General features: G+C 34.9%; 3 protein-coding genes across 3 annotated transcripts; 1 reads left to right on the top strand and 2 right to left on the bottom strand.

The window, feature by feature from the left end:
* Positions 1-9,956: 9,956 nt before the first annotated feature.
* LOC143603315 (membrane-bound O-acyltransferase gup1-like) lies at positions 9,957-14,003 on the bottom strand. Its single transcript, XM_077080143.1, has 19 exons — positions 13,985-14,003; positions 13,782-13,837; positions 13,490-13,671; positions 13,295-13,343; positions 13,099-13,202; positions 12,964-13,028; positions 12,256-12,326; positions 12,121-12,180; positions 11,918-12,031; positions 11,686-11,810; positions 11,540-11,591; positions 11,319-11,381; positions 11,101-11,210; positions 10,927-11,019; positions 10,763-10,844; positions 10,611-10,688; positions 10,426-10,501; positions 10,299-10,348; positions 9,957-10,178 (listed from the first exon to the last, which is right to left on the bottom strand). Exons 1-19 carry the CDS (start codon positions 14,001-14,003, stop codon positions 10,131-10,133), a joined length of 1,497 nt encoding a protein of 498 aa, XP_076936258.1. The 3' UTR covers positions 9,957-10,130.
* A 2,611-nt stretch (positions 14,004-16,614) lies between these two features.
* LOC143603311 (magnesium-chelatase subunit ChlI, chloroplastic-like) lies at positions 16,615-19,307 on the top strand. The gene is made up of 3 exons (XM_077080138.1): positions 16,615-16,727; positions 17,382-17,494; positions 18,196-19,307. The coding sequence occupies exons 1-3, from the start codon at positions 16,622-16,624 to the stop codon at positions 19,243-19,245; spliced, it is 1,269 nt and encodes a 422-aa protein (XP_076936253.1). The 5' UTR covers positions 16,615-16,621; the 3' UTR covers positions 19,246-19,307.
* Positions 19,308-19,353: 46 nt separating this feature from the next.
* LOC143603312 (nudix hydrolase 22, chloroplastic-like) lies at positions 19,354-21,224 on the bottom strand. The gene is made up of 4 exons (XM_077080140.1): positions 20,961-21,224; positions 20,745-20,887; positions 20,267-20,386; positions 19,354-19,569 (listed from the first exon to the last, which is right to left on the bottom strand). Exons 1-4 carry the CDS (start codon positions 21,175-21,177, stop codon positions 19,360-19,362), a joined length of 690 nt encoding a protein of 229 aa, XP_076936255.1. The 5' UTR covers positions 21,178-21,224; the 3' UTR covers positions 19,354-19,359.
* Between the last annotated feature and the right edge of the window lie 472 nt (positions 21,225-21,696).

The raw sequence follows: 21,696 nt of genomic DNA, 5'->3' as shown, positions 1-21,696 counted from the left end.
CTAGAGACGAACTAACACGAGCCAATTACAGATTATATAGTGAATATTAGAGGGATTAGATGGTTGGGATGAGTTTAGATTAAGGTTTGGGTCCTTTTTATACTACTAGTAGGAATGTAGGATGATTAATGCTCGTTCTGTGTTTTGAATAAAATTCTGCCGTTACCAGCTTGAAATCGTTATATTAAAGGTGATTAAAACGCCTTATTGACGATGATTAAAGCTTTGAAATGATAGTCTACAAGTTTTATGGGATTTATTGTGTTAAATCACGAGTATAACGGGATATTAAGGTTCGTCGGAGCCGTTTTCCGGACAAGCGACAGGAGAGGGGGGCGCTGCTGGGTTGGGAGTTGTTTTTTTATTAAAATAATATATTTTGAATAATTTACAATATGGCCTCTGGACTTTCAATATATATTAAAACTGAATTTATATTATATTTACACTTTAATCCTTTAACTTATAAATGTTATAAAAACTTGATATAATTTTGTATTTTTGGATTATTTGCATGTTATACTCGCATAGTTTGGAACCTGATTAGTTTATTAACTTTTAAAGCTCGGAGATTCGTTAATTGAACAAAACATAGTAGAAATGAACGGATAATAACTTTAAATCATCGTAATTGATATTAAATGATAAACGAAAAATAAGAATACATTGAAATGATAAAGCATGTCGTTTAATGAATACAAATACAAATACAAATACTGATACAAATTGACAAATGTCACAAGGATGGTGTTGCTAACGGGGTCTCCATTAATCAAGGGAATGTGGACGTGAATAACGCCAATGCTAATGGCGCAGTAGTAAACGGTGGGGTTGCAAATCAGAATCTGCCCCAGAATCTCGCGGTTACAAATCAAATTCCAGCCCAGAATCCCGCGGTTGCGAATCAATTTCTGGCCGTCGTCGACCTCTGCAAGTCAATGCAAAAATTAAATCTTCAACTCCTTAATTAGGCGCCTCCCGCCCCCAAGGCCCGGGATCCTCACTTTTGGGTTCCTTGGGTTCGGTATAGAGTTGTTTGTTGTCCGTATGTGTTCAAGAAATACTGTGTACATTAGTGTAAATGTGATTGTGCTTTTTTTTACTGTAAACAAGTTGAAGGTAGTCATTGAAGTTGGATAGTGTCTTGTAATTGTGTTTTCGGTCTTGAATGTAAATAAGTTAAAGGTAGTTAGTGTTGTTGTCATTGAAGTTGGTGTAAACATCACCTATATCCCAATTGGGAATCCGTTTCATCCTATAGCAGGATCCAATCGCATAACATGACACGTACAATAGATCAACGAGACAATAAATAGAACGATAATCGAATCAAATGATTGTTTGTGTATTGATAACAACCGAACGATTACAAGATCTCATACATGCATACATACGGTTAAGCGCGATTCGCCTCGATGTGCACCTCGAGGTGGCCTCTCATTTTAGAGAGATTTCGGCATGGTAGTGGTACACGTTGAAGAATGGCCAAAAATCTAAGCCCAATGAATAGGATCTGCCTATTTATAGACACATACCCCCCTTCGCTGACATCACTAGTGAATGGGGTGAACTTGTAAGCGAATGGTTTCTTATACACTGAATTCCTCAGCGAATGGGCTCTCTAGTTAGAGAAAGAGCCTTCATACGCTCTCTAGTTAGAGAAAGAGCCTGCATACACTGCAAACTCAGTGTATGGGCTCCATGTCTAGCGAATGGACTCCATTCTCTAAACAATCCTTAGAGGGGCGATGTTTACAACAATATGAAAATACTAAACTACCCCTAGTTTATTCGATCAGTTATTCACAACAAATCTTGCACTAACACCAATGATATACTTGTGCTTCATGTCATTTTTTATGTCTTCGTTCTCCTATTTCTATTTTCTCTGCTTATGTGAGTCCTTAAGCTTCGACTCAGTCAGCTGCAGCAACTACATGCGGGTTCTGGTGTAATCGCAGTTGCATTTGATCCGACTTGTGGCAGGTCTGTGATTGATATTTTGATTGTTTATTCCGTTATTGATTGTCTTTTCTCTTCACATTGTCCTTTTTTCTTGATATTGTGTTATATTTCTCAATACTGTGTTATATTATATTTTGTTCTACATTGTTCTACATTGATATTTTGATTGTTCTACATTGTTTGTTTATTTTTAGTCGTTTTTTTTAAATGGGAATGAGAGGGGAAGCATTTTACATTTTAATGTTTTTTTTGTTTTTTTACTTATATTATTGGTTATGATTTATTTATTTATGTTTTGAATTTCTTCTTGAAAGGTTTTTTGTGTGGTTACTAATCGTTCTCACACTTTATCTTCCATCTTGCATGTTCTCCCCTCCAACTCACCCTTCCCATTCTAGAAACTTCTAAGACCATTCAATTAAATTATAGATGACATAATGTGTTAGCGCCTAGAGTTTGAGAGAAAAAGACACTATGAAATTTTAGTTGTGAGAACTATTTAAATATGTTTGTACTCGTGTTCAATTAAAGTTAATGAAAGAACACTACATGCCTTCGGTTTGTATTTAAAGGTCTAGTTTGCCCATTCGTTGACTTATATTAGCGCCATACTATAAAAAATACATTATATGTAAGATTTTACAACTTCTAACGACTATATATTAGTAATAGATCGGTTATTTGTTAAGAAGCTAACGTCACTTTCTCTCAATCCTAACTCACTCACTCTTCATTACCATGGGGCATTGACAAAGCCACCAACGCCACCTCCGCGAACACCAACAGTTTGGAATTCTAGTCTCAATGCCATCCTTCCTAACCGATGTACATCCAAAAGGCCATCAACTTGCAAGAGATCCAACTATTTGCATGATTTCTAACTTCTTGATTCATGTGAACAGCTCCAGCTTCATAAAATGCTTCATCAATGGTGGTGGAATTCACGACTTGTTCATTGTTCAAGTAGAGACGAGAAATAAAGAGGTTAGTGTCGCACCCCAACTTAAGGCCTAAGAGTGTGACCAATAGTTGGTACTTATTTTTGTAACTATATCAAAGTTTTAAGGTGTAAAGCGGAAGTCTTGATATAAATATTGTGTGTCAAAAGTCGGGAATTAAATAATTGTTACGGTTAGAAAGGAGTTGAATGACAAAACCATAATTTACATTACTTTATAATATCAAACTTCAAAAGAGCCACCAGATCGTCTAACGGCTAGCTGCCATCTCCAAACATCCTATTTCTGATTACCTATAAAACAATTTTATATAATACGCCAACAACACATGCTAATGAAAATGCTGACTTTTAAAATATTTATGAATGCCTTTAGTTCATACTCAAAACAATCGGCGGCCCTCTAGACTGGAGCACCAATTCTATCACATTAGTCTAGCCCTCACAGCCCTATAGACTGGCTCAATGAGACAGGACCTGGTATCACGCGTGGAGGGGTATGCCTACCCTCTACCACATATGCAAGGATCCAAACATAAGTATAACTAGCCCAATTGCCAGCATAACTAAAGTTTTAGGGATTCATTACCCCATGTAAACTTAAATGGAAGAACAAAGATAAACGAACACAAGCGAACATGATTGATTAAACATATTTGAGCTATATATTATTTAAACGGGCCCCTTTTATGTTTATATTTCTATAAACATAACTACTTATGAATTTATGAATATTTTAATGAATATGAACGAATGTATATAAACAAACACAAATAAACAAACTTCCCGTCAAACGGTTCATGAACATCCATCGCGTTTATACATCGAAGGCCAATGGTTTATAGAAGAAATCAGAGCTCACTAAGGGTAATGTGGTAATTGTTACTTAACCAATCGGAGGTTAGGCGGTAATCTTAGATGGTTTAAATTGTTTGTTTGGTAAAGCAATTGAAGATAATGTTGTTTTCTATTCAATTTTGTGCTTATAGATAATCGTTCATACATCTTCAGAGTTGAATAAAGACCAATCGTGTTAGTTCGCTATTCCAATTCTTTGGTGTTCAATTTGTAACAAGTGGTATCAGAGCCCTCATTACGCTTCGATTCGATCTCGAAGAAGATGTTCGATTCACTACAGAACGACTGAAGAAGGTTTCAACTACCCTCGATCTTAAAATTTTTGACAATTCCGGGTCATGGAGGTTGAAGATACGAACATTGGTTGGATGCACTTGTTGGGCAAAATATTTACTTGAAGCCCTAACCGATAAAGAAAAGAAAATGTTTATGAAGAAATCAGATCATATTCATTTCTCTTGGTTATTGAGTATTACAAGAAGTTTCAAAAGAAATCACGACATCAAGTATTTGGTTCAAACTTGAAAATTTATACATTTCAGGGATGTTTGGGATTCCTTATTAAAACTCCTTATAACTTTTTAATAATTAACTAGTTAAAAAAATATAACTTATCAACTTATCAAAAGCAATCTATAACAAACAAAAAATATAATCAAATGGAGGATGAAGAAAATAAAATAAATGAGTTTCATCCCACATTGGTGGAGGAAGAAAAAATGGAATGCTTCCACTTTGGTAATAATAAGAAAATGAGTTCTTGTTCCACATCGCTAGATTACAAAACTAGTAAGCTATTTATAAGAAACAGAGCTCACATGATAATATTCTTATATGACAAGTCCCTCTTAGTGGTCCCAGCGAAGTGCGATCGGCGCAATGTGGCGTTTTGATGGCCGCTTTATTATTTTTGTGGAAAATTAATATTTTAAATATATTTTCATCGCGCTACGCGACAGCTTTAGATCAGCCTCGCCGTGATACGCGATGACGTGTAATTATCCAGAAACTTTTGTGGCTGTCGCGCTACACGGCGGGTCCTTAAGTAACTGGTGTGCTATAGGTATAGTATGAAAAAGATGTTAATTTTTTCAAAGGTTTGTTCACACAATGTTGAGTTTTAAATTATATAAATTATTATTATCTTAACTAAACCACACACAATAGGCAAGTGTACCCGTCGTGTATGTATTAAAGTATAGGTAAGAACCAAGTATCGATCCACGGATACACTTATAGAGTTTTACTACTAGATCGTTGTATTTATTTAACCGGGAGTGAAGATCATTTTGGTTTTGGTTTTGGTTTTGGTTTTGGTTTTGGTTTTGGTTTTGGTTTTGGTTTTAGTAAATGATTTTTAAGAAAAATAAATTAAAAGACAATGTTTTTAGGTTTTTATATTTCAAGGTAGAAAGAATATCAAAGAAAAAAGTGTATCATCTTGGTTAAAACTGCACTTAACTTGGTTTAATTGTTGATTGGTAAACATGTGATATTGAGCTTGCTATGGTGATTAAATGTGAGAATAACATCGTTAGTCACATTATTCCAGGATAATTAAAGAAAGAGATAACTCTTGACCCCTTTTAATAAAACGTCATTTTGTGTAAGCAATTGGTATTTGATAAAAATAAGTTAACTCGCTTTAAAGATGAGACAACCCCTTAAATTACTAAGTGAATTGTCCTTGATACTTTAGTAAAATAACCCTTGTATTATGCCTAAAATACCAATTAAGATTAGTTGAGTCTTAAAGGATTAACATTGAATTCCCAAGTATTAACCCGCACAACTCTTGAACAATTATAGAACTCATGTAATAACCATTGAATAGTTGCTTTAGATTGGTTATGTTGCACACTCACTTCACGAGTAATTAACCGATCTTAGTAGATGAACACCAACAATCCGTTTTCACAACATTATTGATAATTCTCATTCTAAAATGGTCAATCACTATTAATATTCCATTTGGTCCATTTCAATATTAAGATTTATGTTTTTTTCCCAACCAAGCCCTTACAAGAATGGAGATTTCTCGGCTTATCATCAAGCTCGGAATCTTGGAGGCTCTTTAAAAGTTTCTTAAGTTATTCCACAAACCCTCACATGAGTGGCAGTTCCCGGGCTTATCATCAAGCTCGGTATTTGGGGAGTTGATTTTAAGAATTCTTAATTTATCAACCAAGTCCTTACAAGAATAACGATTTCTCGACTTATCATCAAGTTTGGGTTTTGGTGTCTATTTTAAGGTTCGTCAAGGCTTCGCAAGACTAGCAATTTCTCGGCTTATCGTCAAGCTTAGCACTTGGGGTATCTTTTAAGAGTATTTTTACATTCCTCATCATGTGATAATTGTAGCACAACCATTAGTTATTAAAAACCAATCACATATTTTACTATCATTATTAAACTTTAATTAAGATTCATTATAAAACAAGATCATACTATGGAAGTTTAGCCACTAATAGACATAATGATATTTATCAAAGTAATATATACAAATATGATCAAATTGAAACAATCTAACCAATTGGATTGATGGGATTGATTCTCTTATTAATGGTGGTGAAAAGAAGTGGTTGGAGAGTATTGAATGCTCCTACAAGGGGTGTTCAAGTCCATTAAATGAAGGAGAAGAGCATTCAATTTATAGGCTGATCAGACCATCAAGACACGACCGTGTCGCCATTTTTGTCCTACTGTATTAGTTGTTCATGTCAGATCGTACAGCTCAAGGGTAACACGGTCATGTTAAGCAAGGCACGGCTGTGTTGAGTTCCACAACAGTCCAGACTCCTCCTGTTTTGTCATTTTCTCTTATGCTGAAGGCATGGCCGTGTTTTGGGAAGGTATGGACGTGTTTTTCTTCGGAACCTTCTATTTTGTCTTTTCTTATTGCTTTTGATAGCATGGGGCGTGTCTTGGTTACATGGTCATGTCTTAATTTCCGGATTTTTGTCTTTACTTTGTATGCTCTAGGCAAGTCCATGTCTTGATTCACCATAGGGTGTATTGAGTTAGTTTTCACTATTTATCTCCGTTTTTCTTTGTATTTCAGTCTGTTTTATTCCTTAGGACTATTTTTTACTTATAGATAGAAATTATAAACATTAGTGGTTATTTATTCTAATATAGTTTCTGAAATTACGCTTATTTGGGGATTGTTTTTGTGTTGAAAAGATGTATAAATTCTTATACATCAGTAACCCATCGCGATACGCAACGTGGAGGTTATGTTGACGAGACACGCTGGTGGCCAACCTACGGCTAACTCGGCAAAGCTATAAGCTCGTCGTGCTACACGACGGGTTCTAAAATCAGCTATAAATAGGTTGGAAATCATCCTTCTGTCGTCCAAAATCACATATCTCTCTTACATTCTTTTGTTATATTAAGAGTATTAGTATAATACCTCGAGTAGTCGTAACAATACCCTCGCCGGTCGAAAAAAGCTTTTATACATGGATCCAAAAGTTCTGCCTGAATAAGGTAAGACACCGTGTCATCGTCTAAAGTTTCTAATCTCGTGATTATCATTATGATTATCATATTATACTAATCTAGAGATACTACATTATGTTTAACCTAAGTGCTTAATACCAGGAAAGCCCTTTATTTGTAAACTTGCAGGTGTACAACTCACATTTGTATGGGACAAATGGTTTTCAATACTGTAATGATGATTTTTAAACTTATCAAACTCATGACAAATAGTCCAATGCTTTCAAAATAGTTTCAAAGAGTTTTAATTACATTACAGTGATTAAGTCTCTGTAGACTTACGGGATGATTACTACTGGTATTGTGGGGTTTTGTATTCAAGGCTTGCCTAATGGGTCATTTACAAATGAATGTTCTCACCAGTATTTTAGAGACACAGAAATGATATTTTTAAATATTTTTAAACATGTTTCAGGTGACTTTTAGAGACACAGGAATGATGTATGCGGGCATTTAGCTTAAATAAGTGGCTTGTCACTATAATAAAGAAATGTGTTTTGTAAATTAGAGTTTATCCCTATGAAACTTATGTTTGTATAGAAATGGGTTTTATTCCCGGTTTATGAAATAAGAACCATGATGTTTTTGTAACTCTGATAATTTTTCCTAAATGTGGCGGTCCTGATGAAATATAACGCTGCTAAATATATTTTAATAATGAATATCGATACCACCGCTCAATCTTCACGACTCTCCTCCCAGGGTATCGGGTCTGGGGTTGTAACACAATCCCAAACACCCTTTCATATGGCAACCAATAAGACACTTGTAGATAGAGGTGCACAAAAAACCTGTACCCGGAACCAGACTAAAAAAAACAGGAACCGGGTTTCCTTATACTCGGGTTACACTACCCATGCTTGATCCTACCCTTTGGGTACGGATAAGGTATGCATTTCAATACCCAATTTGTACCCGATAATACCCGAAAACCAAAACCGGTTCCATAGGAACCGGGTTTTCCAATATCCGAAACCGGGTTTTTCAATACCCGAAAGTACCATAAAAATACCGAAAAAATACTCCAAAAAAATGCAACCCCTTAAAAAACCCGAAAAATACCCAAAAGTAGGGTTTTTTTCGATACCTAGAAATAGGTTTCAAATACCCAGTTTTAGAATACTCAGTTCCATACTCGGAACCGGATATTAGAAAAACCCCGATTTATGCACCTCTACTTAAAGATCATACATGCGGATTCAACAAACTAGTCTCCGGATGATGAAGATCAGTTGATTATAATCTTTGCCTCGCTACCACAATCATATACGCATTTTGTAGATAACCTCATGTATGGTAGAGTCGGAAGAGGTTATTGCTTCCATGAACACAAAACAGTTCAGGAAAGGGCTGATGTACCAGATGATTGAGGAGATGAATTGTATGTCAAAAGATCATATCAAACAACTTTAAAGTACGAGATCGATCAAGAGGCGGTGTTATGAATGTAATTCGAAGAAGCACTTCAAGAAAGAAGAAAGGTGGAGAATTTAATTCATTGCATACGTTATTCCCACGCCATATAGGTTATTTGGACGCCATATGCGTCTCATATAGAGACTATATGAGCCGTATATGTGCAATATTTTGTCCTTTTGTGTTGGAGAGTGTCAAGTTATTTGGACACATTGTTTTATACCCTTTTATAAAAAGCATCTTTATTTTAAAATCCTTTCACAAGATTACTAAAATCTCGTTCGAGTGTGTTATATTCTATAACATCCATTTAAGATATATTTTGATAGTTTTATATAAAAATTGAAATTTAAACCTTAGATGACAATAAAACAACCACAAATAAGGTAAATCAAGCCACTAAAATGTGTGATCTGAAAGGATTTTGGTAGCATAACAGTACTTAATTGGGAGAATAGGCCAAAAGTTATGCCACACGCGTAACACGCATCCATGTGCATAATATGTCATCTAACATATGTATATCAAATCATAAGCTTGTGTATATAGTAACTCATGAATTTAATCTATAACTTAACCCAAATCATAAGACCAAAACGAAATTTACTTGAAACATATGTATGTGCAAAAATTTGGTGTTTCAAGTAGAAAATGTTGTATACTTCACCTACCAATGTTCTATAGCATTGTTCTATAGCATCATCACATAGCCGCTACTAAGCTGCTCTACAAGCAAGCCGAGTCAAGCCATATTCAACATAAGCTCAAAACTAGACTAGTCAACTTGGCTTCACTTAAAAGCTCTTAAGAGAGTTAGAGAGCTGAAAATTGAGCTCGAACTTAGCTCAGGTAAAACACGAGTTAGCTTGCAGCTCAACGAGCCAGCTTGAAATATCATGCATCAAGCTTTAACATCATTCTTCCCGCCACCTCCACCATCAACACCAACACTATCCAATGTATAAACAAATATAGCAGGTGAACCAGTAATGGCCCTGGCTATTTTTACCCGAGTCTATGACAGACTCTTAAAACCAGGCCCATTTTAATCCAAACCTATCTCGACTCAAAAGCCGACCCGACTCACAAACTTGCTACTCATACTTTCTAGGATATGGTATAGGGAATACCTAATGCCTGACTTCGCTCTAGCCCGGTACTTCCTACACATGCATACCAAGTATAATGATTTATACACCTAACATATCAAACTTAAAATACCTCAACCAGTTCAATGTTTTACAAAGTAAAGAACAAGCATGCAACTACCATCGATATTATCATTAACCTAATCATACTTTCAAATAAATCCCTAACACTGATCAACAAAATTCTGTATTCATCTAAATGGTGTCAGCAAATGAAAAGCCAAGACATGTCAACAAGTCAAAGACTCTTCGTATTTGGATCGAGATAATAGCCATGCGCTTCAACTCTGATGTGCCCTTTGCTTGGAATCCGATACATGGAACATAAGCTGCAATCGAACAAAGTTTTTTGATTAAATTATATTTTATAGCTCAAAAAATACCCCTGCCATACACCACGCAAACGAAATGACTAAAATACTCGTGCAAAAAAACGACTAAAATCGTACCTTTGTGCCGATATAAAACGTCACAAGCAAGCCAAATAGTGTAGGTAGTCCTATAATATAATGAAGTTTTTTGTCAACTGCACATAATAATAATTAGGAAAAATAAACGAGTAAGAAAGAGAAAAACCTTCGGCCTGAAGAAAGACTGACTTTAACCAACTTATGCCTGATGGTCCAATCACAAAGCCAACAAGGTTAGCCACCTGTCATATATAAAGTCCATAAAATTCAAAACTAATATAGTTATAAACATTCAAACTGGTATGAAAATTGTTACAAATCTAACAAAATAAAAACTATTAATGAACAAACCATCAGACAAGTGATTGTAATAGCACCGGCAACCGCACTAAGCTCGCGAAAAACAAACTCTTTAAAAACGTTATCAACCTGCAAAAACAATTTTTAAAATCAATGGTTGCAATTTGAATTCAACATTGAAACAATAAAATGCATTAGATGACCTTAAGAGAAGTTGCTGCTGATTTCACAATCATTTCTGGAATAAAAAATATGCATGTCAACCATGCCCATGAAAGAAGTTTCCTATACATAAAATTAACAATTAGAAGTGGGGCCCAAAAAGAGTGATAATATAAGGAACTGGAAAAACAAACAAAAAATATACCATTCAAGATCATGCCATATGGCAACAAATGTGAAGACAACCCACACGTTCAAAAGCTTCCTTTTCGATCCCCCTAAGGGAATGTACATGTACCTATGCTCATTTGTGTAGGGGAAAAAAAAAGTATGTCACTCTACTTGAAACGAAAAATAAATAAGTATTCAAAACTTGTACCTCACAAGCCATCTGTTAAATGAAGCATGCCAGTTTTTCCAAAAACTTTCTAAGTTGTAGCAGTTATTTATACAACGTGGCATATTCTCAGGGGCTTCAATACCACTTACCTAAGTTTTTCATATAACCAAGAAATGAATTAGCTAATAATTAATCGAGTCAAAACGAGTAAATAAAACATTAGAAGAAAAAAATATATGCTTTTTAAATGAATTTACCAGTGCCCAAAACCGGAAGTATCGCCAAATGAGGAAAAACTTGAGCCACATGAAGTTTAAAACCTGTCACAGTTAAATAAACTATTAAAGTCTCAAATCTCAATCTCAAATACTTTTCATAAATCTTAAAAGATCAAAACTACAGTTTCAAATAATATATAAATACATGCAAAGGTATTGTATTAAGTGAGAAAGTGAAATTAAGTACCATGAGCTCTCACCCCATATCCAACAATAAAGACTTCCATAGGTGATAACTGTTTCCAGATCCCACTAAATATCAAAATACACAGAACCAATTAAAAACAATACAAATTAAAGAATGACTATATACAATAGAATGATATTTTGTTATTTATAGACTTACCTAATGGCAAATGCATTGTAATAGAAGAAATGTGTCATAACTTCCATAAGAAACAGGCTAAGTACCCATCGAAAACCATACCAAACCACTTGTTTAACTGTATAACTCTTCTGAGGCGTATCCAGCTGTCACAAAAGATCCCACATTGGTGATATTATTGTTAAATTTTACTCAAATAAACATGATCTTGTCAAAACTACTTTCATGCCCTTAAAGTTGGATGACATAAAACCTGGGAGGCGAATGCGTTGAAGCTTATAATGGGTCCCGCAATATAAAGAGGTGCAAATAGCAAATAACATAGGTATATAGTATATGAGAACTTGTCAATCCCCACACTTCTCTCCTGAAAAAAGAAAAAATATATCTAGAACTAACTGATATTGATATAAAAGTAATAAAGCCACTGGTGTTATTAAAAGTAACTTTACTTGCCTGTAACACTCTGTAGCATGTTTTCCCAGAAGAACATGTGGTGCAGTGTCGATTGTGCTTCTGTAATTACCAGATTTTTAAATTTATTTGGAAAAATATATATAGTTTTCACAGCATATATATATAGATATATACCTCTTGATCAACATATGTGTTATGATCTGACCAATGGTAGTCATATCCAAAGCTTATCATACGCAATACGACTGTCATATAAAGAATGAAAGTAAATCTTGTGAGTTTATAAAAAGAAGCTAAAAAGTTAAAACTTCCAGTAACATGTACTAACACATCATATGAACACTGGCATGTAAACGAAACTGTTCGGCGAGAAGTTCGTTTATGTAATAAACGAACAGACAAGAACAAAAATATATGTTCATTTAGTTAAACGAACGAACATTAACACATATCTCTTTAGTTAATTAATGTTCATGAACATTCACATGTGTTATTTCATTTAAATTCCTTTATGTTCGCTCGTTCACGTTCATTTATTTTCTTTTAAATTTTTTTGGCACATTACACCTTAGTCTGGTTTTATTAACTTTTTGAGCCCAAGACATGTTCTTCACATTACTTTTAACTAGTTTTAGCTCAGTTATGTTAGTTCATGTACATTCTCGAATCTCAAACCGTTCGTTTATACTGTTCACAAACGAACATAAGCAAACAAGAGCATGTTCTTTTCTAAACGAACAAACATGAGCAAGAAAACACCGCTCATTTAATTGTTCGTGTTTGATCGTTTGTTCGGTTAAAGTTAAACGAACAAATACGGGCAATCTGTGTTCATGTCCATTCGGATCATTTACAAGCCTATATGAACGTAGCAAGTAATACCAAAGTTGAAGCAGATATGCCATCTGAAAGTGCCCCTAAATTTATCCAAGTAACCCCAACGGTTTCTGCATTTTCAAAATAAATTAATGCATTGTAAACTAATAATTCAGATTGACAACAAAGTTAGGGACCTACCCGAAACTGGCGAACGAGTATCCCTCATAAACGCGATTACAAAGAAGAAATGATAGGTTGAACACCCAAAGTACAAATGGAAAGTATTTTGCTCTTCCAAATATCTGCATCACAGAGATTAAACTTATTAACAGGCCTAGAAATTTGATATTAATAGAATGCGACAGTTACGTCATCAAGCTTGTATCTACTGTACCTTAACCAGAAGGAAATTGGCTGATGCAATTGAGAGGATAAAAAAGATGCTGTATTAATATTAAATATGTAAGATATAACCATGAGTTACTTACAGTTTTATAAGAATGAAATTACAAAACCATAAATATTTATAGATCCTTGATCTTAGGGGGAAAAAAACTATAAAAAAAAGAACATTAAAGTGAGGACGTACAATGCTCCGTGTAGATATGACAAATATGCCAATGAAATCACAAGCCAAACAATGGACATCCCTTCAGCTTTTAAGTTATAAAAAGCCCTCAAACCGTTAGCAATCAACGTAAAAAGCCCAAAAACAAAGGTTAAAATCGGTAAATTGCCGCGAAAATTTCTCCATTGTGCATCAGAGACGTCCTGCAATAGTTAAAAAAAGAAGAGATCATAAGATATGAAGTTGGCGTGTACTTGTTATTTTTGTCTCAAATGTTGTATATTATTAGCATCGATCAACAACGAAAACGTACATTAAGCAGACCAGATATGAATCCAGGGCGTAAACCATAAAGCTTGTTGTAGTTATCTATTATATGTCAAATCAAAGATGAATTAGGATGTAAAGAAAGGTACAACAAAGACAAAGAGGAGGTAAAAAGTTACCACGAGAGAGGTGTAGGGAACTGTGAATGATAATAATGTAGAAAATAAGTGCATAAAGAAGAAGAAATACAAGCTCCCGTTGCCGCCATGAGTTATTCATATCTTCCAACCAACAACTATGACCACTCTGCATTTAGATACCGATAGCTGGATCAATAATTCAAAATTACTGCAAGATTCATTACAGATGCCCTGATTACTAAAGTTAATTGCATTTTGAGATGTTATGTTAATGAACAAGCAACACTAATACAAAATTAGGGTTTGAATTGAAGAAATGAATTAGCTACCTACCTCGTTAATTTGAGTTGAGTTGAGTTGCTTAATGGATTTTCAGATCGCCGTAGCCGCCGATTAGATTTTGGTATAATTACTTTTTTTTAAAGGTTATTATTATTTATAATATAATTCATTTTTTTATAAATAAATTGTTTGAAAAATAGTTAATGTGAATGGTATTTTAGAATACCAATTAACCACCACCACTTTGTCACCGCCACCACACCCTCGAACTCGTGACATGAGGATTCACATACAACATGCGAACCACACAAGCCATGAATCCAAAGGTGTTACATGTTATTTTTTTTACAAGCTATAAACTTATAGTTTAATATTGTGTTTTTAGGAGTGATTCTTATTATTATTATATGCATTTTATTTTTGTGAAACCTTATCGGTGGTATTTTATTTTTTTTTGTTAGTTTTGGTCCGTATTGTACGTATCAAAAATCGACCGAAAACCAATTTTGTTTTATTTTAGTTATGGTATCGTAACGAACGTGACGGAAACCAACTGGATTAACGTAAACTCAGCGCGTTTTGTTTTAGTTATAGTACTGTCACTAACGTAACGAGAACCAACCGAATGTTTTTAGTTCCGCTACTTTATTGAATGTGACGGAATCTGGCTAAATTCACATAGACTAGTCACCTCAATATCCGGGATCGATAACAGTTGGGTTTTACCAACGATCGAGTTTTACTGACCGACGTCACCTCATTGGTCCATCTCAATATATATTTTTTGTTTTATTTTTTGTAATAGTTTTGGTAGAATAAGATGTACACGTAACCGAAATTGGCCGAATTCGTGTCGACTTACCGTCTCAACCCTTGAGACCAACAATATTTAGATTTTACCGCCGCTCGAGTTTTACCAACCTGTTCGGGCGCAACGCGCCAAGTAAAACACTAGTTTGTTATAAATTCTAATAATTAACTTGTTCGAATACCTTAAAATATGACCAAAATAGTTAACTGGGATCGATATTTGGTGAAAATGGGCCCGGATCTAGCTCCCATGGTGGCTGCCCTCATACTCTCTCAAGATGGCAGTGCCCCTAGGAACCTTTCATTCCTTACAATTAATAGGGTTTGACAATAACCATAATCGAATGGTCGATTATGGGTTGGTTTCGGTTAATTGTTCAATATATTAATTTTTTTCTTTTCTCCTAGTTGAAAATGATTTAGGTTTGGTGTTCCAAGATCAATTATAAAGTTTTAAGGCTAAAATATGCTTGTCCAAAACTTGGTGATAGTGTCTCATTATGTCATAAAAAGTTGCAACATAAACTTAACTGTTCAATGATAGAAATGGAGATATAAAAGATGAAAATATAGGTATAAATTTTTTTTAAAGTCGGTTAACGAAGACCCATTACTCGTTACTAGAAGCTGAATGTTTGGTTAATTAGCTTCACTTAGCCATAAACATCAAATTTGTTTACCTATAGTTAATTTCAACTAATTTTTTCAGTTAAAGGCTCGGTTTTCGATAGAATCAAACACAATTTAGTTATAAAAGAAAACTTAGGGCGCGTTCGTTTTACAAAATGGAATGAAATTATAATTGGAATTTGCATAGGATTTGGAATTGAAAGGAATTGGATTTGGAATCTGAACATTCCAATAGGAATTGGAATTGAAAGGAATTGAAATCTAATTCTATTCTTGATGTGTTTGTTTGACTGAATTGGAATCAGTTTTTTTACGAGGATAACGGCGGGAACATTTTAGTTTTTTTAGATTTTTTGTTTTTTATTTATATTTTCCGTCATGATTTTTTTATTATCTTTTGAATTTTTTATTCTATTAAGATAAAAAACCTCTAAAAAAGTACTCAAAAATAACAATAATAAATTCATAACTCAAAATATAATCAAAAACAAAAAAGTTAAAAAAAAAGTAAAATGCTTTATTCGTTGTCCTCGTTTAAAAAAACAAAAAAATATAAAAAAAAACTCGTGAATATCTATCCATGAATTCCTTTATACTTTAAAAGGATTTGGAATCCCTTTAAATAAAAGAATTTGAAGAAATTGAATTCCAATTTCAATTTCAATTCCAATTCGTTGACAACGAACACATCAAAATAGAATTGAGATTTCAATTCCAACAAAACAAACATACCATCTCATAAGATTTTAGTTTCAATTTATTTGAATTCTCACGAATTTTACGAAACAAGAGCCCTTAAATATTTAGTTTGGAGTGCATGTATGGATGACACGTTAGCAGTGTGTGGTGAAAATCAGAAGTTGTAATCCAGACCAATAAAATGAAATCTATCTTCTTCTTCATCTTATCCACATCAAAGTTTAACCCTAAAACCAACCCACTATTCAAACTCAACTCATCACTTGACCAAATGCCATTATTCACACTCATCTAGAACCTCGATCAATACCTCCATAGCATAACCATGGCTGGATTACTAGGAACCTCTTCTTCTTCTGCAACCTCACTGCTCATCTGTAGATCAGCTTCTTCTTCAAAGGCGTCCATTCGTGCTCTATCTTTTAATCCAGGTTTCGTTTCGTATTTTGTTCAATTTGGTAAAATGAACAACTGCTTTGGGTTTTTATTGCTGAAGAATTGTAGAAAAATGAGTATATGGAAAGGAAGGCTTGTGTCAACAAACTTTGATTATTATTATTATTATTATTATTATTATTAGAATTTTTTATGATTTGTGAACTCGTTAACCGAAAATTTGTGTCATTTGTTTAGGAGAGTAGATTGTTTTTTCGTTGGTTAGATAAAAATTAAGTTGTAAATTTAATAGCTCTTCAAGGAATAGAGTAGGGATAGAAAACGAACTGAACCCGAGATAGGAAAGCCTAACATCCAAAACATTTGAGACGGGTATTTGGGTATGGAATTAGTTTTAAAATTTTTGGTGGGTTTGGGACCGATATTGAATTAGGCGATACCCGTCTGACTGCCCAAAACCGGAAATCGAATAATAAGTAACTGAAATTATTAAAATTATAGAAGTGTTCTGCTTTCTGGTCTTTGGATTAGGAGTCTTCGTACAACCATTTCTTGAATATTTACCACTTTTTTCATTCACATTTTCACCTTGTGGCCGTATAAGCCAACACGAAGATGCGATTATGGCCTGAATTCGCTTAATCTTGGTAGAAATGAAATTTAATACTTGAACTTTGATGTGAATGCAGGGCAGAATCAAAGTAGGAAGCTTTATGGAGGCATTGGAGTTCCATTAAAGAAAGGAAGATCTCAGTTTTCGATCTCAAATGTTGCCACCGAAATCACCCCTGCTCAACAACAGGTACAATTATTCACCAAAACCATTTTGTTGGCCTTTGAAAGTTTCATTTACGCCTGTAGATGAACCAGTTGAACACGAACGGGGCATGCTCATGTTCGTTCATTTAACTTTAACCGAACAAATCATCAAACATGAACAGTTAAATGAACAAGGTTTTCTTGTTCGTGTTCGTTCGTTAAGGAAATGAGCATGGCAACGAACGGATACTATCATACAACTATACATAGATGAATGAATATAAACGAGAACATAACTAAGCAAACACCGATGGAAAGTAAACATGAATATAAATTTGTTGGGTCTGAAAAAATAATAAAACTGAACTAATTGTGGGTGGTGTTTTAAATTTAAAAAAGTAGACACGATTGTAACGGGCCTAACAAATTAAAAGGATACATAAATGAACAAACTTAAAAAGTTACGAACATAAATGAACGAACGAGACACGTGTTTATGCCCGTTCGCTTAACTAAATGAACAAAAAGTTTTGTTCATGTCCGTTCGTTTATTGAATAAACGCACATAAACGGACTTCACGCCGATTGATTCACGAATGGTTCAGTGAACATTAGGTTCATTTACAGGTCTAGTACTTTCATTTTACTTTCAACCCATTTGAGATAAAAACATAACCCAAATTGAACCAGTAAACGGGTCAAAATTGCCACGTATTTTACTGACAACATACTAATAAATACCAGGCTCAGAAGCTGTCAAAGGAAAACCAGAGGCCCGTTTACCCGTTTGCAGCAATAGTCGGGCAAGACGAGATGAAACTATGCCTTCTATTAAACGTCATCGACCCAAAAATTGGTGGTGTCATGATCATGGGGGACAGAGGAACCGGTAAATCCACAACTGTTCGATCACTTGTAGATCTACTTCCCGAAATCACAGTTGTTGCAGCTGACCCGTTCAACTCAGACCCGGAAGATCCAGAATCAATGGGGATGGAAGTAAGAGAGAAATTACTCAAAGGCGAAAAACTTCCAACCATAAAAACCAAAATTAACATGGTTGACCTCCCGTTAGGGGCCACCGAAGACCGTGTTTGTGGGACCATTGATATTGAAAAAGCTCTTACCGAAGGGGTCAAAGCGTTTGAGCCCGGTCTCCTTGCTAAAGCAAACCGAGGGATATTATATGTTGATGAAGTTAATCTTTTAGATGATCATTTAGTCGATGTTCTTCTTGATTCAGCTGCATCCGGATGGAACACAGTTGAAAGAGAAGGTATATCAATATCCCACCCAGCCCGTTTCATTCTTATCGGGTCGGGCAACCCGGAAGAAGGTGAACTCAGACCACAATTGCTTGATCGATTCGGTATGCATGCCCAAGTGGGTACGGTTCGTGAGGCCGAACTTCGGGTCAAGATCGTTGAAGAACGGGCCCGTTTTGATAAAAACCCGAAAGAGTTTCGTGAAACATATAACGCGGATCAAGGGAAACTTCAGGATCAAATCTCGTCTGCTAGAAGTCGGCTTTCTTCCGTGCAAATTGACCATGATCTTCGGGTCAAGATATCAAAAGTGTGTGCGGAATTGAACGTTGATGGGTTGCGGGGTGATATTGTAACGAACCGGGCTGCAAAAGCTTTAGCGGCTTTGAAGGGGAGAGATCAAGTGACACCTGAAGATATTGGTGTTGTGATTCCAAATTGTTTAAGACACAGATTAAGGAAGGATCCTTTGGAGTCGATTGATTCGGGCTTACTCGTCATGGAGAAATTCTACGAGGTCTTTAGCTGAACGGTGTCATTTTGACTGTGTTTGTGAAATTATGGGCTATAACCGATGAAATTACAATTTAATCATTATATAAGTTCATTTGAAATTACAATTGACCAATATGGTGCTGCAAATTTATAGTCTGCTCGGGTTTCTGTTCCATGATTTAGGCATCCTTGGTTGGAAATCTGGCGGTCGTTGGTAGAACAGGGTGGCAGCCGCTATCAAGATGGCAGCGGTCATGGCCCATATTGTGTAAACCTTGTTATTTGTTGCGTGATCGAAGTAGTGAAATAAGCCTTTTCCTGCTTGAAATTCTATCTCCTCTTGTCTTCTGTTTTTGTTCTGTGTCAAAACAATATGATGTTTAAGAATATAGTTTGTACATGTGATAAAACGGATTAACGGGTGGGTTAGTTGGGCTTACTGGTAGCTATGTAGTAGAAATCAAAACAGGCTAGGATAATTTGAAAGGCTATAAAAGAACATTAATAATTATAAGCATTAAATCAGATTATGAATAAAGGTATACTTATTAGGATTTACATATATAGTTGAAACCGACCAAACCATCTAGACTAAAGCAAGTGACTGGTTTGGCCTGTTTGAGATCCAAACGGGTTGGTTCATGGTTCGGTGTGGTTTAAAACTTGAAATAGTACTCCATATAACCTTTATAACCTTTATTATGTGTATATATATTTTTTATTTATTTTAGAATCTCTTGAATCGTCATTACCATTTGAATGTTTCTTAATACAAATTAGTGATTTTGAAAAAATAAATTGTTTAAACCGTCAAAACCTAACAATGGGATGGCCAGCCAGCTTAACCCAGCCAGTATGGCCGACTCACTAAACTTGGCCGGTTTGGGTACAAGTAACCATAGTTGGCTTTTATCGATATTGTTAATTTCAAATGGTTGATGTGTTAACTTTTATCAATTTTGTTACTTATAGTTATTTAACCTCTAAATGATTAAACAAAATCGTAATAAAGACTTGATTGTAACAAAGCTAAGAGAAGAACAAAGAGAACAAACCTTAAGAAACATTTCAAAAGGAGCATAAAATATCGATTCTACTTCTTCTGCGTTCAAAACCGGATTGAATGCTTGCTTATCCCATAGTATACCTATCACCGGATATACATTCACATTCCCCTGTCATGACAATCAAACAGTTACAAAACTTGTTTGGTAATCGGGCAGAATGAGAACGGGTATGTATTTTGAACCTAATTTCTAGGGATGACAATCGTATCAGATTGGGAGGTTGAATTATTGAACTTGAACAAGACCCATATATTTATTTGTGTAACCCAAACCGGGACACACATAAAATCCAGTACCCAAACACGACCCATTAATAATTGGGTTCGCAGATCAATCAGTTTAATAAAACAGGTTGACTCAACTTCTTAATTAAACGGACGAATCCAAACACGGCCCGTTTAACTAAACCGACCAATCCAAACATGACACGTTTCATTAAAACAGACTACATTCCACGTATTTTTACCTTGCTTGCAAACGGTTCAAGGACCGTAACAACATCCACAAGCTTAGGATCCAAACCAATCTCCTCCTGAGCCTCCCTCAACGCGGTACGAACATCATCCGTATCCCCTTCTTCCCTTCTACCTCCGGGCAACGACACATGTCCTGCAATACAAAATCCCATTTCAACTTCATTCAGGCATTTCATCAAACACTTGGTGTGCATAACTTTATTCACCAGTAAAAGACGATAAATTCGATGATCGTTTAGTTAAGATAACATATATATCATCATGTTCCTCAAACAGGCAAATTAGAACTGCAGCTCGGTTGGGTGTTTTGAATCTTGTGGGTTGTGTTGACTCGGTATTTGGAAGAGAGACATGTTTTGATTGACGAAACTGGTTAGACAAGTGTAGTAGTTTAGGTGATCTAGTGAAGTTATTGGAATCCATGAACAAGATTCAATTCAAACGTTAGAAATAATTTGTGGATGTTATGTTTGTTTTGATATTTGGTTCGAAGTTAAGTTTCGTGTACACGAAACTAAATTATTATTATTATTATTATTAGGATTATTATTGTGATGGTATTTCCATCACTTTGACCATCAACTAGTACGGTGATACCTCAACCCAATCAAATCCATCATTAGTGATGAATTTAGTGTGGTGATGGTGTGATGTGATGGTTTCAATTCTTTTTATAAAATAAATACTAAAACAAGGTTAAATTAAATAAAACAAGATTAAATAAATGTTACAAAGATAAATAAATTAAAAAAAACGACCAGAAAAAACCTACGGCCCTGTCCAGCCCCACTTGCGCATATCTCGCGTTTGCGTTGAAGTAAGATCGATCTAAAGGGTTCGTCAAGATGTTCGTGCGGTTGTAGGATGAATGTTAAATCGGCGTTTTTTTTTTGTTTTCATTCAAATGATTGATATACGTCTCGTCGCGTTTTAATTTCGAAT

Source organism: Bidens hawaiensis, unplaced genomic scaffold (genome assembly GCF_021521415.1).
Source record: "Bidens hawaiensis isolate Kalapana, Puna unplaced genomic scaffold, B.hawaiensis_p1.1 tig00061224_1, whole genome shotgun sequence".
In the NCBI taxonomy this organism is placed as follows: Eukaryota; Viridiplantae; Streptophyta; class Magnoliopsida; order Asterales; family Asteraceae; genus Bidens; species Bidens hawaiensis.
This window is presented reverse-complemented; position numbering and strand designations above follow the sequence as displayed.